The sequence below is a fragment of the Pan troglodytes genome, chromosome 4 (assembly GCF_028858775.2).
Source record: "Pan troglodytes isolate AG18354 chromosome 4, NHGRI_mPanTro3-v2.0_pri, whole genome shotgun sequence".
Classification (NCBI taxonomy): domain Eukaryota; kingdom Metazoa; phylum Chordata; class Mammalia; order Primates; family Hominidae; genus Pan; species Pan troglodytes.
Genome location: NC_072402.2, coordinates 80,400,956 through 80,415,752, shown reverse-complemented (window position 1 = coordinate 80,415,752; position 14,797 = coordinate 80,400,956). Strand labels below are relative to the sequence as shown.

Here is a 14,797-nt window from a genome sequence, read left to right as displayed (position 1 = left end):
GTCACAGCTATGAAAACAAGCTATGTAGAAAATACAGAAATAATTATTTTAGTAAAAAACTTAAATGGTACCAATTGCATTTTTGGATGAAGACACTCAAACCAAATGCAAAATTTTGGTCCCAGATGGGCTGAAAACATCTTTAGTACATAATTGGAGGGTGAAGGAAGCAGCCTGGCAAAGTGCTGACCATGAACTTTGAAACTGTCACTTAAACAGTGACATAAGGTGTATAATCTTCATTTAGCCATTCTGGGCTCGTTTCCTCATCGAAAAAATATGATGTATACTATGTCATGTTGCCCAGGCTGGTCTCAAACTCCTAAGCTCAAGCAGATCTGCCTGCCTCGGGCTCCAAAAGTGTTAGGATTACAGGCGTGAGCCATTGTGCCAGGCCAGCATTCTTCCAAGAGAATTGTGAGGAACGAAATTCTAAAGGAGAGTAAAATGAGGCCCAGGAAAATTTACAAAGGGAAAAAAGCCTTGTCCAAGTTAAACAGACAGTACAGGTTGAGTATATCTTAGCTGAAATGCTTGGGACCAGAAGTGTTTTGGATTGTGGAATATTTCTATCAGTTGAGTATCCCTAATCTGAAAATCTGAAATGGTCCAATGAGCATTTCCTTTGAATGTCATGTAGGCCCTCAAAAAGTTTCAGATTTTGACAATTTTCAGATTTTTAGATTAGATAATCTGTATGTGATGAATCTGGGAGAAAAGTCTGAGTCTCCTGTTCTATTTCCCCTGTGGTCTCCTATAGTTTCCTGGCCCTCTAAGACTTTGGGGGTAGATTCTGACCCTAGAAAGAAATTAAGCCAATATAGTATTGAATTACAAAATTTTCTGAAAATTATGTGCTTAGACAACAAACATTTGTCAGGAATAACAAGATGCAGTACTCAATAAATTTGAATATGATTTTACTGAAGCATACATCATTTCAAAGCAAAAGTAGTTTATGTTGTCAATTCTAACATATAATACATTTAAGTCATTATATGAATTTCATTTTTTGTGTATTTCACTGTAGTGCTGTGACAACAAAATGACATCTGTGTACCAGAGCATACATATATCAACAGTAAGATGTAATTTTTCATTACATCACTGCTAGAATATTTAGCTTTGTGTAGGAGACATAAGCATGTAAGATGGCCACACCAAATAATTTTCTGTTTTTTTCCTTAGATAATTTTTTATCAGTAATACTTTATCAACCTCACTGTTAACAGAACTGTAAATTATCTGGGTGATGGGGTGTGTGGAGAAGATCATCTGTGTTATACTGTAATAGTTGCTAGAGTAATCTCACACACACCAATAAGGAACTGTCACCATAATTAAGGGCTAGTTACTGTTGTTAGTTGCACAATGATGAAGTTCTTTTGAAAATATTGGTTAGCCCACTTATATGTGAAAAATGCCCTCTCCACTTATACACAAGAAAAAAATATTCAGAAAGTTATTTTTGGCCTTGCTATGTCAAAAAGTCAACTGTACAAAGATCTACGTGTTAAACCTAAAATTATGATTTTAAAAGTCTATTAAAAACAAGAATGTCATGCATTTTTATTATCATTTATGCAGAGGCTTTAAAACTGTTGCAAGACCATATAGTATATATTAGCTTTTATACTGCTAATGCACAACTAACAGCAAACTTGATTAGATTAACAGAACTCTGTCTTAATTACACCTTTATATATCACACTAGAGACAAATGCCACAAGATCTGCAGAAACATTCAGTTCTGAGCACTCGAATGGCAGGATAACTTTTTGTGTTGTAATCCTTCACATATAGAAAAACAAACTCTGCAGTCTCACGTTACAAAAAAACGTACTGCTGTAAAATATTAAGAAGGGGTAAAGGATATCATCTATAACAAAGTAACTTACAACTAGTGTCAAAAAGCAAACAAAACCTCTAAATTAAAATATCAAAATACACAGAGCAACTGAAGCACAAATCCTGCATTAAATACAGTGAAGATTTAATAAGACAATGCACTAGTTAATAAAAGACACAAAAAGAGGGGGGGAAGCTAGGGCAACCAGAAAATAAAATAAAAATAATGGGAAAAAATCGGAACTACTGTTTTCCCCCTAGTCGGAGCACATTTTTTTTTTTTTTGGGTGTCTTTCCATTCAAATAATACCTAACATTGTACATTTTTTAATGTCATAGAAAAACTTGGTTCTTCCATGAAATCCTTTAAATTCTTGATACATTTTTCAATGTAGACATTATTATGAATGAAAAACAGCCAAGAAATGGGCATCTGTTTTTTTAACACTGAAGATTTACAGACACTTTTTAAAAGTTATCATAATCTTTTTTGTCTTTTTTCCCCTCAGCTTCAAATCCATCAACTCCATCACTATCTCTTCTTCGTTTCCTGTTGTTGTGGATGTTAAAACGTTGGCTCATTTGCGGTAATGGATCCATGCCTAGAACTTTGTGTATCTGGCGGAATGCAAGGAGTCTCAATGCAAACTGCAACAAAGAGAGTCAGAATTTTGAGTTAATTGAAAAACCCCAAGTAGTAATACTTACTACATTTACCTCCCTCCAAATGCAACATAAAAAAGCATGTGTAATGAAAGAAACATTTAAAGGAATTACTTTCACAACTGAAATAATCTGTATGTTCTCATGTTTTTATTTCCTAGCTTTTCTGTGTGCATGCCATTTTGTTATCTTAAACAGTAAGTAAAAAAAAAAAAACAAAAAACTTTAACACACACACAAAATTACAAAAATTATGAGAAGTGACATCAAAGAAACAAGCAGGATGTTGAAAACAAAGAAAAATGGGAGCTACCTGCTTTAACAGAATGGTTGCTGATGGCTTTCCTAGGCATTTGGTAGACAGTATGTAATTTAAGAACTGTAATTATACTCATGTGGATGTACCAAACTTATTTACCTAATTTTCTACTGGTAAACACTAGGCTGGTTTCAGTATTTTTGTTTTGTTTTGTTTTTTGAGACAGAGTCTCGCTCTGTTGCCCAGGCTGGAGTGCAGTGGTACGAGCTTGGCTCACTGCAAGCTCCGCCTCCCAGGTTCACGCCATTCTCCTGCCTCAGCCTCCCAAGTAGCTGGGACTACAGGTGCCCGCCACCACGCCTGGCTAATTTTTTTTTTTTTTGTATTTTTAGTAGAGACGGGGTTTCACTGTGTTAGCCAGGATTGTCTCGATCTCCTGACCTCGTGATCTGCCCGCTTCGGCCTCCCAAAGTTCTGGGATTACAGGCGTGAGCCACTGCGCCCGGCCTCCAAGTATTTTTATTACTGTATTACAATGAATGCTTGTTTTAAGATGTTTCTGTGCACTTATGTGACAGGTTCTGGAGAAAGAACTTTTATTAATCAGTGGGACCGCTGAACATATAAAAGTGATGAGTACTAACAAATGAAGCTCCCCAAAATTTATACTGATTAATATATCCACTAGTAATATGTATGCAAGTCTGCTTCCCCCTTCTGGATACTATAAACAGAAAAATATTCTCACAAGTATGATGGGCAAAACAGTATCTAATTGTTATTTACAACATTTTTGAGACATGGTCTTACTCTGTTGCCTAGGCTGGAGTGCAGTGGTGCCATCACAACTCACTGCAACCTCAACCTCCCTGGGCTCAGATCTCACTCAGCCTCCCGAGTAGCCAGGAACACAGGCTCACACCAACACACCTGGCTCATTTTTCTATTTTCTGTAGAGACGGGGTATTTTCGCCATGTTGCCCAGGCTGGTCTTGAACTCTGCCCACCTGCTAGGATTACAGGCTTGAGCTATCATGACTGGCTATAACTTGTATTTATTTATTTATTTTTTGAGACAGAGTCTTGCTCTGTTGCCCAGGTTGGAGTGCAGTGGCGCGATCTCAGCTTACTGCAACCTTCGCCTCTAGGGTTCAAGTGATTCTCCTGCCTCAGCCTCCAAAGCAGCTGGGATCACAGGTGCATGCCACCATGCCAGGCTAACTTTTGTATTTTTAGTAGAGATGGGGTTTCACCATGTTGGCCAGGCTGGTCTTGAACTCCTGACCTCCGGAGATCTGCCTGCCTTGGCCTCCCAAAGTGCTGGGATTACAGGTGTGGGCCACCAGGGCCAGCCAACTTGTATTTTTTAATCAATCAGTGAGGTGCAGCATATTTTTGCTGGCTCATTTCCTTAAGTTTAAAGATACCATATGAAATTTCCAATAATATCCTTCATGGCTTCCTGTATTTACAGCCTTCTTAAAAAGATCTTGCCTATGTAAAAATTATATTTTTCTTAATACTTTGATAATTTATGTGTGGCTCCTTAAGTCAGCTGGCATTTACTTGTATATATGTATAGCTTAATTTTTTCCTTAGATGATTAGCCAGTTATCTCAATACCACTTTGCTGATGATTCATCTTTTCCCACTGATTTGAAGCATCAGGTCTGTCATACATTAATTCCCTTATATCTAATGGTCTACTTCAAGGTTCTTCCATTCCAAAGGTTTATCTGTCTACTTCTGTGCCATAACTACAGTTTAAATTTCTGTTGGTTTATAGGATGTTTTGATATCTGGTAGAGTTGAACTTTTCTTAGCAATTCTCTTGTATTTCCAATTCCAAATGAAAATTAAAATTGGCTGAATGTGGTGGCTCATGCCTGTAATCTCAGCACTCTGGGAGGCCAAGGTGGAAGGATCACTTAAGTCAGGAGTTTGAGACCAGCCTGGCCAACATGGTGTAACCCCATCTCTACTAAAAATAGAAAAATTAGCCAGGTGTGGTGGCATGCACCTGTAGTCCCAGCTACTTTGGAGGCTGAGGCAGGAGTATCGCTTGAACCCGGCAGGCACAGGTTGCAGTGAGCCAAAATTGTGCCATTGCAATCCAGCCTGGGTGACAGAGAGAGACTCTGTCTCAAAAAATAAAAAAAGAAAATTTAAGGCCGGGCGCGGTGGCGCAAGCCTGTAATCCTAGCACTTTGGGAGGCCTAGACCGGTGGATCACGAGGTCAGGAGATCCAGACCATCCTGGCTAACACGGTGAAACCCCGTCTCTACTAAAAATACAAAAAATTAGCCGGGCTTGGTGGCGGGCGCCTATAGTCCCAGCTACTCAGGAGGCAGAGGCAGAATGGCATGAACCCCGGAGGCGGCTGCACTCCAGCCTGGGCGACACGGCGAGACTCCATCTCAAAGAAAAAAAAAAAATTTAAATCAATTTTTAAAGTTCTATCCTCTTCTCCCTCTGAAATTTTAATTAACTTTTTTTTTAAATTAAAAAAAAAGGGGAGGGGGGAAGTTCAGACCAAATGTTAATTAATCGTCTTGGCTGAAGGGCATATCGAACTATCAGCAGAACTGACAGCCAAAAAGAGCCTACTGTTTTCCAAGATAAGGGAAGGGAAGGCAAACTTTGGCACTGAATCATATCATCTTATCTTGTGCTTTTACTTCATTTTTCTTTTATTAAAATTTATTAAAATCTATTAAAATTCTAAAGCTTAGCCAGGCATGGTGGCTAAGCACTTTGGGAGGTGGAGGTGGGAAGATCACTTGAGCCCAGCCTGGGAAACATAAGGAGACCCTGTCTCTACAAATAATTAGCTGGGCATGGTGTCGCACATCTGTGGTTCCAACTACTTGCAAGGCTAAGGCAGGATTGTGTGAGACGGGGAGGTTGAGGCTGCAGTGGGCCCAGATGGTGCCACTGCACTCCAGCCTGTGTGACAGAGTGAAACTGTCTCAAAAAAAACAGCAAAAACAAAACCAAAAAACCCCTAAAGCAAGTCTGTCCAATCCGTGGCCCTCAGTGTTGAATGTGGCCCAATACAAATTCATAAACTTTCTTAAAACATTATGAGATTTTTTTGCGATTTTTTTTTCTTTTTAGCCCATCAGCTATCATCAGTGTCAGTGTATTTTATGCATGGCCCAACACAATTCTTCTTTCAATGTGGCCCAGGGAAGCCAAAAGACTGGATACCCCTGCCCTAAAGCTTAAAGATATGCTAATATCTATTTAATGGGTTGTTTACTTTCAGCCAGAAGAATGTGGCATTCACTGTGCAATCTTAAAAATGTACTGATACTGTAGCTGGTTTTCAATGAGTCTAAGTTGCTCCCTAACAGCAGCCAATGCCAAAAGATTCCTTCCTTAGAACACAAAAAAATGTGCATCAGTATAGAAACATTGTGTATGACTGAAATCACTATGATTAGGAAAGAAAATCCTTGACCGGGTGCGGTGGCTCACGCCTGTAATCCCAGCACTTTGGGAGACCAAGGTGGGTGGACCACGAGGTCAGGAGTTCGACACCAGCCTGGCCAACATGGTGAAACCCCGTCTCTACTAAAAATACAAAAAGTAGCCGGGGGGTGGTGGCGCATGCCTGTAATCCCAGCTACTCAGGAGGCTGAGGCAGGAAAATCGCTTGAACTCAGGAGGCGGAGGTGAGCTGAGATTGCGCCTTTGCACTCCAGCCTGGGTGACAGAGCGAGACTCCGTCTTAAGGAAAAAAAAAAAAAAAAAAAGAAAGAAAAATTCCTTGTTACTTCATGAATAAAAATAAACTTTCACTACATGACCATGTGTATGTAAGAATATCTTTGGCACCAATTTCAAAAGATTTCTTAAAATCTTGAAACTAGGGGGACTTCAGAGACATGATTTAATCTATCCCTCCATTTCTAGGGATATACCCACTTAACCTAATTCAAGGAAATTTTACAGTCACTTGATTAAACAGCAACTTTCTCTACATAGTTATAGGCTTCAACGTAACTGGACTCTTTTTTTCTGGTAAAATTCATATACCTTTAAAATGTACACCTTTAAAATGTAAAATTCAGAAGTTTTCAGAATACTTACAAAGTTACTCAACTATCACTATTATCTTATCCTAGAACATTTTCATTACCCTAAGTGGAAACCCCAAGCCCAACAGCAGTTACTCCCCAACCCCTCTATCCTTAGGCCCTGAGAACTACCACTGCCTATTATGAATATTTCATATAAACGAGATAATTAGGATAAAGTTTTTAAGGTTCATTCACATCATAGCATGTGTCAGTACTTTCTTTTAATGTCTGGCTGAATAATATTCTAACGTATGACTGTATTTGTTTATTCACCCATTCATCAATTGATGGACATTTAGGTTGTTGCTACTTTTTGACTATCACACATAATGCTGTTTTGAACATTTGTGCACAAGTTTTTGTGGGGACATATTTTTTTCAATTCTCTTGAGTATATATCTAGATATCAAAGAGTTGCTGAGGCATATAGCAATCCATGTTTAACTTACTGAGGAGCTGCTAACCTGCTTCTCTTTTCCTTTTTTTAAGTGATGAGGTCTTGCTATGTTGCTCAAACTGGTAATGCACTCCTGGGCTCAAGAGATCCTCCCACCTCGGCCTCGCAAACTGTTCGGATACAGGCATGAGCCGTTGCTCACTGAACCCTCAACTTCCTGGGCTTAAGTGATCCTCCCACCTCAAGCCACCTGAGTAGCTGGGACTACAGGTGCACGCCACCATGCCCAGAGCTAATTAAAATTTTTTATAGAGATAAGGTTATGCTATGTTGCCAGGTCGTTCTTGAACTCATGGGCTCAACCAATCCTCTTGCCTCAGCCTCCCAAAGTCTTGAGATTACAGGCGTGAGCCACTGGGCCTGGCCCTAACCTGTTTTTCAAAGTGACTGCTGTTCACACTATTTTAAATCCCTGCTCTGATTTTGAGATAAAGGATAGTTACTGGTTTAGTCATCCACATGGGAATTTATTGCTCCAAAACTTTTCCCCCAAGTTAGATAATTCTAGTTGCTAAGAATTTTGGCTCATACACCTGCTTTGAAAATCCTGAAAGTCTCAAAGTCATCTGTAGTCAGGACTTGATACAGCATTCTACTTAGTCTACAATTATTAGGGACTTTTGCCAGTACCGTTTCTCTACTTCACTTAAGTTATAAGACTGTTAACTTCCCAGGTGAGAACTAGGAATATTTATCATCATAATATACTAATTCTTTATTCAGAGAGACTTATAAAAGGTCCTTCCTAAAGATAACATAATAGTGTTTTCTTCTACATTAACAGAAAATATCAAAAGATATCTCATATATAATAAAGAATATTTATACATTTTTACCACAGAGATATTCTTACTAAGCATCAGCCTATTCTTTTTTTTTTTTTTTTGAGATGGAGTCTCACTCTGTTGCCCAGGCTAGAGTGCAATGGTGCGATTTCGGCTCACTGCAACCTGTGCCTCCTGGGTTTAAGCGATTTTCGTGCCTTAGTCTCCCAAGTAGCTTGGACTACAGGCACTCACATGCCACCACGCCCGGCTAATTCTTTTATTTTTAGTAGACACAGGGTTTTGCCAGGTTGGTCTCAAACTCCTGACCTCAGGTGGCCCGCCCGCCTTGACCTCCTTAAGTGCTGGGATTACAGGTGGAAGCCACTGCACCCGGCCCAGCCTATGCTAATATTTTATGAGTTTCTAAATGAAGGAATACTCCAGTAAGTAAAACCAATATAGCATTTGAGGTTTGAGTGAGCACCCTATAATCTCTTGTTCTGCATGTGGTTTGTAGGTACTTCTAAGGTCTGACAAGAAGAGAAAATTCTACCATATTACTGGCAATTATTTAGCAGCAAACTAAATTTGAAGATTGATACAAATCATTCCCAAAGACATTTTGGAATTTTAATAATCATCGAGGATTAAAGGTTTATTTTATAATCCATTTGCTTCTTGGGAAGGGATGATTAACCCTATAAATTTTGCCTGTTTATTAAAGGTATGTTAAACTATGTACGCCTACCTATAGGAAGGAATTTTAATAAATGACAAAGGCTGTATCTGGCAGAAGCAACTTGAAAAGGATCACTGGAGAAAAGACATATAGTGGCATACAAGAATAAAGGTAGACACTGTGGAAGGAAATATGGAATCATTCCAGAGACAAAGGAAGGAAGAGGGACGTTAACATGGGCACTACAGGCCACCGAAAAACTAACCGAAATTGACACTGGTACTTCAGATTTCACCAGTTATATATGCACTAATTTATGTGTGCATGTGTGTATAGCTCTATGCAATTTTATCACACATGCTGCCTTATGTCATGTAACTACCACCACAATCAAGATGGTTAACTGTTCTGTTGCCACAAGACCCCCTTTAGAGCCATGCCATTCCTTCTTCCTATCCTTAAACACTCCTAGGAAACACTAATCTGTTTTCCTCCTCATCCAAGTATTACATCATGAGTGCTACATAAATGCATTATATATTATGTAACTCCTTCACTTTTATTAAGAACACTTCTAAATGTTCTCCTAAACGTCCTCTTAAAACCAGACCACTTTCTTTAAGGTCACATTTTTAGAAAAGTAAGCATTCTTCTTAATGATGAATTTTGTTAGTTTTCAAGTGTTTCCTTTTGAATTTCTTTTCCCTTAAATTTATAACTAATTCCTTTAAGTACTAAAGGGAGAAAGAACAGACACTTAAGGCAACTATCTTCTTCCCTAGAATATAAAATGAAAGAAATAAAAACAGCGAATGCATAAGAATTTGGTCATGTTTTGAGTCTGTAAGATATCCATAATATTCTATTACTACTCTCTCTCCCCCAATACCATTTCTGGCCTAACAATTTACTTTGATCCTGACATCTTTCAGATTCCAAATTATTCAAGATAACCAATCAAGATCTTAAATCCAACAACTCCCAAGCATCTTAAGAGTGGATTACTGTTCATAGCTAGTACGCTTTTTTCCCCTACTCAGCACATTTCTGGAATCAACAAAGGGAAGCTGTACCAATCTTAGGTTGATTTTTTTCCATTCATTCATTAGGTTCAATGTTTTTTCTTTTTCATAATTATTCAATAGGGTTAATAAGATGATAATACTAGCTAACATTTAAGATCCTTCCATATACCAGGTGTTAAGATGGTTACACATATTAACTCATTTAATCTTCTCAACAATCCTGTTTGAGACAGATACTGCTTTTATATCCATATTACAGATGAGATGGCAGAGTTGGTAGTCAAATCCAGGGAGTCTGTCTCCAGAGCCCACATTTTTATTTACTTTATTTGACAGTGGCAGGAAAGGTTAAATTATAACAATAATGACCATAAACACCACAGCAAATTACTTTTGTACAACCAGAGGACATAAGAATTTCTGCTGATCTTGATACATAACCTATTACCCAGATTTAATGAGACACTGAAAATATTGCTGTATTTTTATAATATATAATACACTTACTTAGAAATGCCCATATAATTAAATAATAAAATTTTAAACTCTATTAGTGAAATCTAGTTTTGGGCAAGCTATTTTAATATCCTTTCTAGGGGCTTGCTTACTACAGAAGCAGAAGAACGAATATTATATAGTGACTTATAATATTCCTTAAGACAATAACAGAAAAATAAAACCTTAATGGAGTAACCCAATAGGGCTCTGAATTTAGGAATACCAGTACCTGTGCACTGGATGTGATGTCTTCACGCTGCTGGTCAGTCATTGTTGCCAAGGTATCAAAGGGATCCTTTTCACAAGGATCCAGAAGTCCAGGACTACCTACAGCAATCACCACAGGGAGAGGAAATTATTAGCATTGTCCACTTATAAAAAAAATTATTCAACCAGCAAATGAGTAAACTTCATTTTACTTCATTAAAAACAAAGTAAGAGTTACCTTTAAGAATAATCCCTGAAGAAATGCATTCAAAAACTCTTCTCAGTGCATCCCCAGGGCTCTGAGGGCTAGAAGCACTGCTGATTGCTTTCTCTACTAGTAACTCCATAGCCTAAAAATACAACATAAAAATGTGTTTAACAGCTTACCAAAGGAATTACTCATTTTCAAACACTAGCATGACAAACTAAAATTTTAAAGACTGAAAAAGCTACATAGAACAAGTCACAAAAACAGAAAATAAATATTACATATAATATAAAAACATTCAAAATTAAGGAATAGGCCGGGCACAGTGGCTCACGTCTGTAATCCCAACACTTTGGGAGGCAGATTGCCTGAGTTCAGGAGTTAAAGACCAGCCTGGGCAAGATGGCAAAACCCCGTCTCTACAAAAAAAACCCCAAAAAACCAAAAATTAGCTGGATGTGGTGGCACATGCTGGTGGCCCCAGCTACTTGGGGGACTGAGGCGGGAGGATCGCTTGAGCCTGGGATCGTTTACTAGCTGCAGTAAGCTGAGATCGCGCCATTGCACTCTAGTAGCCTGAGTGATGGAGTGAGACCATCTCTCTTCACAAACAAAAAAACAAAAAAAACAAAACAAAAACCCAATGCAGGGAGTGGTGTTTTGAAGGGTCTCATGATAAAAATTTGTATTTAGATTTTTAAAAATTGAGATATAATTCACATGTAAGATTCACCCTTTTAAACTGTACAATTCAGTAGTTTTTAGTATATTCACAAAGTTGTTCAATAATCACCATTACCTAATTCCAGAACATTTTCATGATCTCCAAAAGAAACCACATAGCCACTAGTAGTCATTCTCCATTCTCCCTTTCTTTTAGCCCTTGGCAACCCCTAAATCACTTCCAGTTTCTACAGATTTGCCTACTATGGACGTTTTATACAAATGGAATCATGTAATACGTGGCTCTGTGTTTGACTTCTCTCACTTAGCATAATATTTAAGGCTTATCCATGTTGTAGCTTTTACTTAAAAGTTTAAATGAGACTACTAACAGCAATTCAAAGAAACTAGTTTGGAACCACTATGAAATCCCTAAGATGATAATGAAAGCTGAAAAGACATTAGTGAGAATCCATACTTTTGGCTATACACTAAAAAAGCTCATGGACTTATTTATCAGAAGTAAAAACTACGTCAACCTATTCACTCCAAGGCCATTTCTCAGAATCTCTTTACATTTTAAGAGATGAGAATTTAAAGAAATAGTACACATTAACAACTATGAAAAATAAATGATAGCTTCCAGCACGATTGGAAAAAACCTGAAAATAATGAATATTAATAGTGATAAATGTAAGTCACAATTAAAAAAATTAAGACAGCTCAGTTTATTCCGTTGAAGAATGCAGGAAGATGTTCAAGATTCTTTTTTATTTTGAGAAAGGGTCTTGTTCTGTCACCCAGGCTAGAATGCAGTGGCATGACCATGGCTCACTGCAGCCTCAAGCTCTTGGGCTCAAGTGATCCTCCCACCTCAGCGCAGGATCACTTGAGCCCAAGAGCTTGAGGTTGCAGTGAGCTGTGGTCGTGCCACTGTACGACTGGGACAACAGGCGCAGCCACCATGCCTGGCTAATTTTTGTAGAGATGGGGTCTCACTATGCTGTCCAGGCTGGTTTTGAACTCCTGGACTCATGTAAACCAACTGCCTTGGCCTCCCAAAGCCTTGGGATTACAGGCATCACAGCAACAGCCCCTCAAGACATTTTTCATTTTTTATGGATTTTCATTTTAAAGTTAAGTTTTAATATTTTAAGGGACAAGCTTCAGTCATCTAGAAAACTCTATGTGTATGTATGGAATATGCATGTGTATGGAATATTTTAAGATGCGAAAAGACTTGAGACCCTTGAGGATAATAAGGTCAGTGTTACTCATCTTGAACCCACTTGCCTAGTACAAGTAGCCAGAATTTTGTAAATACTTAGTAAATGATTAAGACATGGAATGATTTTGGAAAGAATGTGAGAATAATCCTGACAATTCAGTGATAAAATAAACCAAGAGTAATAATTAGCAAAATATTGATGTTGTGATTAAAACACAAAATTGAAGTCACAAAATACGTAACTTTCGATAAATGCCACAAATTTTTACTGAGTACTTTTAGCAAATGTTATGAGAAAAGTGAGGATTAAGTAATCAGCTACAGTTCAGGTATGTCAAGACATAAAAATGTGTTTCAAGTAACTCAAAGCTTTTTCAAAATCTGTTTATTGATTGGCTTTAAGAATCAGGCATTTCTGATTTATACCAGCAGGTAAAAGCAGAAATTAATTAAAAGTCAAGAAAGAAATCAATTATTTATGGAACACAAAAAAGTCAATACACTTAAACACACACAATAAAACTAATCAACTACCTATCTCTGACACCATTTACTGTGAACTAAGCAATTAAAACATATTAATTTTCTAAAGAACATAGCTATTCTCCAAGCACATGTCTACAGTTAAAAGAGCAATGAAAATAGAAGAATATAATTCAAAAGTAAAAAGATAATATCAAAAATAAATAGAATCAAATTAAGGATTACAACACTTCAGGTTTTAATGTAAAGGGTCTTGGAGGCTATAATTATATAAGAGAATAACTTATTAAGAATTATTATAACTGGAGATGGAAAAAGCTCCCCATATTAAATGATTAAAAAAATCAAGGATTGTAATATTTGCTTTAAAAGATTTTTTAATTTTTTTTTTTTTTACAGACAGGCTCTCGCTATGTTGCCAGGATGGAGTGCAGTAGTTATTCGCAGGCACGATCATAGCACACTGCAGCCGAGCTTGAACTCCTGGGCTCAAGTAATCATACCTCAGTTTCCCCAGTAGCTGAGACTACAAGTGAATGCCACTGCACTCCACTGTATATTTGCTTTTTATTAATTTTTTGAGAGACAGGGTCTTGCTCTGTTTCCTAGACTGGAAAGCAGTGGTGTGATTATAACTGACTGTAGCAGGCTGGGTGTGGTGGTTCACGTCTGTAATCCCAGCACTTTGGGAGGTCAAGGTGGGTGGATCACCTGACGTGAGGAGTTTGAGACCAGCCTGCCCAACATGGCGAAATCCTGTCTCTACCAAAAACACAAAAAATTAGCCGGGTGTGGTGGCAGGTGCCTGTAATCTCAGCTACTCAGGAGGCTGAGGCAGGGGAATCACTTGAACCTGGGAGGCAGAGGTTGCAGTGAGCTGAGATCACGCCACTGCACTCCAGCCTGGGCGACAAGAGTGAAACTCCATCTCAAAAATAATAAATAAATAAAGTAAGTAAATAAATAAATAAATAAATAACTCACTGTAGCCTTGACCTCCCAGGCTCAAGTGATTGACCTCAGCCTCCTGAGTAGCTGGCACTACAGAACCCACTACCATGCTTGGCTAATTTTTATTTTTAGTAGAGATGAGGTCTTGCTATGTTGCCTGAGCTGGTCTTGAACTCCTGGGCTCAAGCGATCTTTCCATCTTCGTGTCCCAAAGTGATGAGATTACAGGCCAAAGTGATGAGATTACAGGCGTGAGCCACTGGACCCAGCCTTATTTGCTTTTTAAAAACACTCATGAAGTGTATTTTTTCCCATCCCATCTCCAGTTATAATAAGAGTAACTCTTAGTAAGTGGCAGGCACCATGCTAAATGATCACTTATATGCATAATTTAATTCAAGATGGAAAAAAAATCCCATAAATTTAAGAAGCTAAAAATAGTTTTGTCCAAGGTCATGTAGCTAGGTGATAAAGTTGAGATTTGAACCCAGGTCTTTCTGAAATCAAAATAATGCTTTTTTTTTTTCTTCTTTCCCTTATGTTTTCTTTCCTACTATGTTTCAATAAGTATCTTTCATCAATGGGTGATCCAGAGAGAAAACATTAACTAGTTTCCGTGAATATTAGTTTCCAGCTCTGGTAGAGACAAAGACCTATGTAAAACAAACAAAACAAAGCCACCTGATGAGATTTCAGTAACACAGGCACTTTCACTGGTGGGAGTGTAAACCAGTAAAATCTTCCTTTAAAGCACAAATGGCAAACTGCATCAAAA

General features: G+C 38.0%; 1 protein-coding gene across 2 annotated transcripts in view; it reads right to left on the bottom strand.

The window, feature by feature from the left end:
- Positions 1-903: 903 nt before the first annotated feature.
- Positions 904-14,797, bottom strand: part of ZFR (zinc finger RNA binding protein) — a 91,243-nt gene continuing 77,349 nt past the window's right edge. For both annotated transcript variants that reach the window (XR_010156931.1, XM_016953476.4), the window contains 3 exons: positions 10,728-10,839; positions 10,512-10,609; positions 904-2,496 (listed from right to left, as the gene is read on the bottom strand). Coding sequence is in view for 1 of the 2 variants with exons in the window: in XM_016953476.4 (XP_016808965.1) it covers positions 2,317-2,496; positions 10,512-10,609; positions 10,728-10,839 (390 nt within the window). In the remaining variant the exon portion in view is untranslated. The remainder of the gene's footprint in view (positions 2,497-10,511; positions 10,610-10,727; positions 10,840-14,797) is intronic.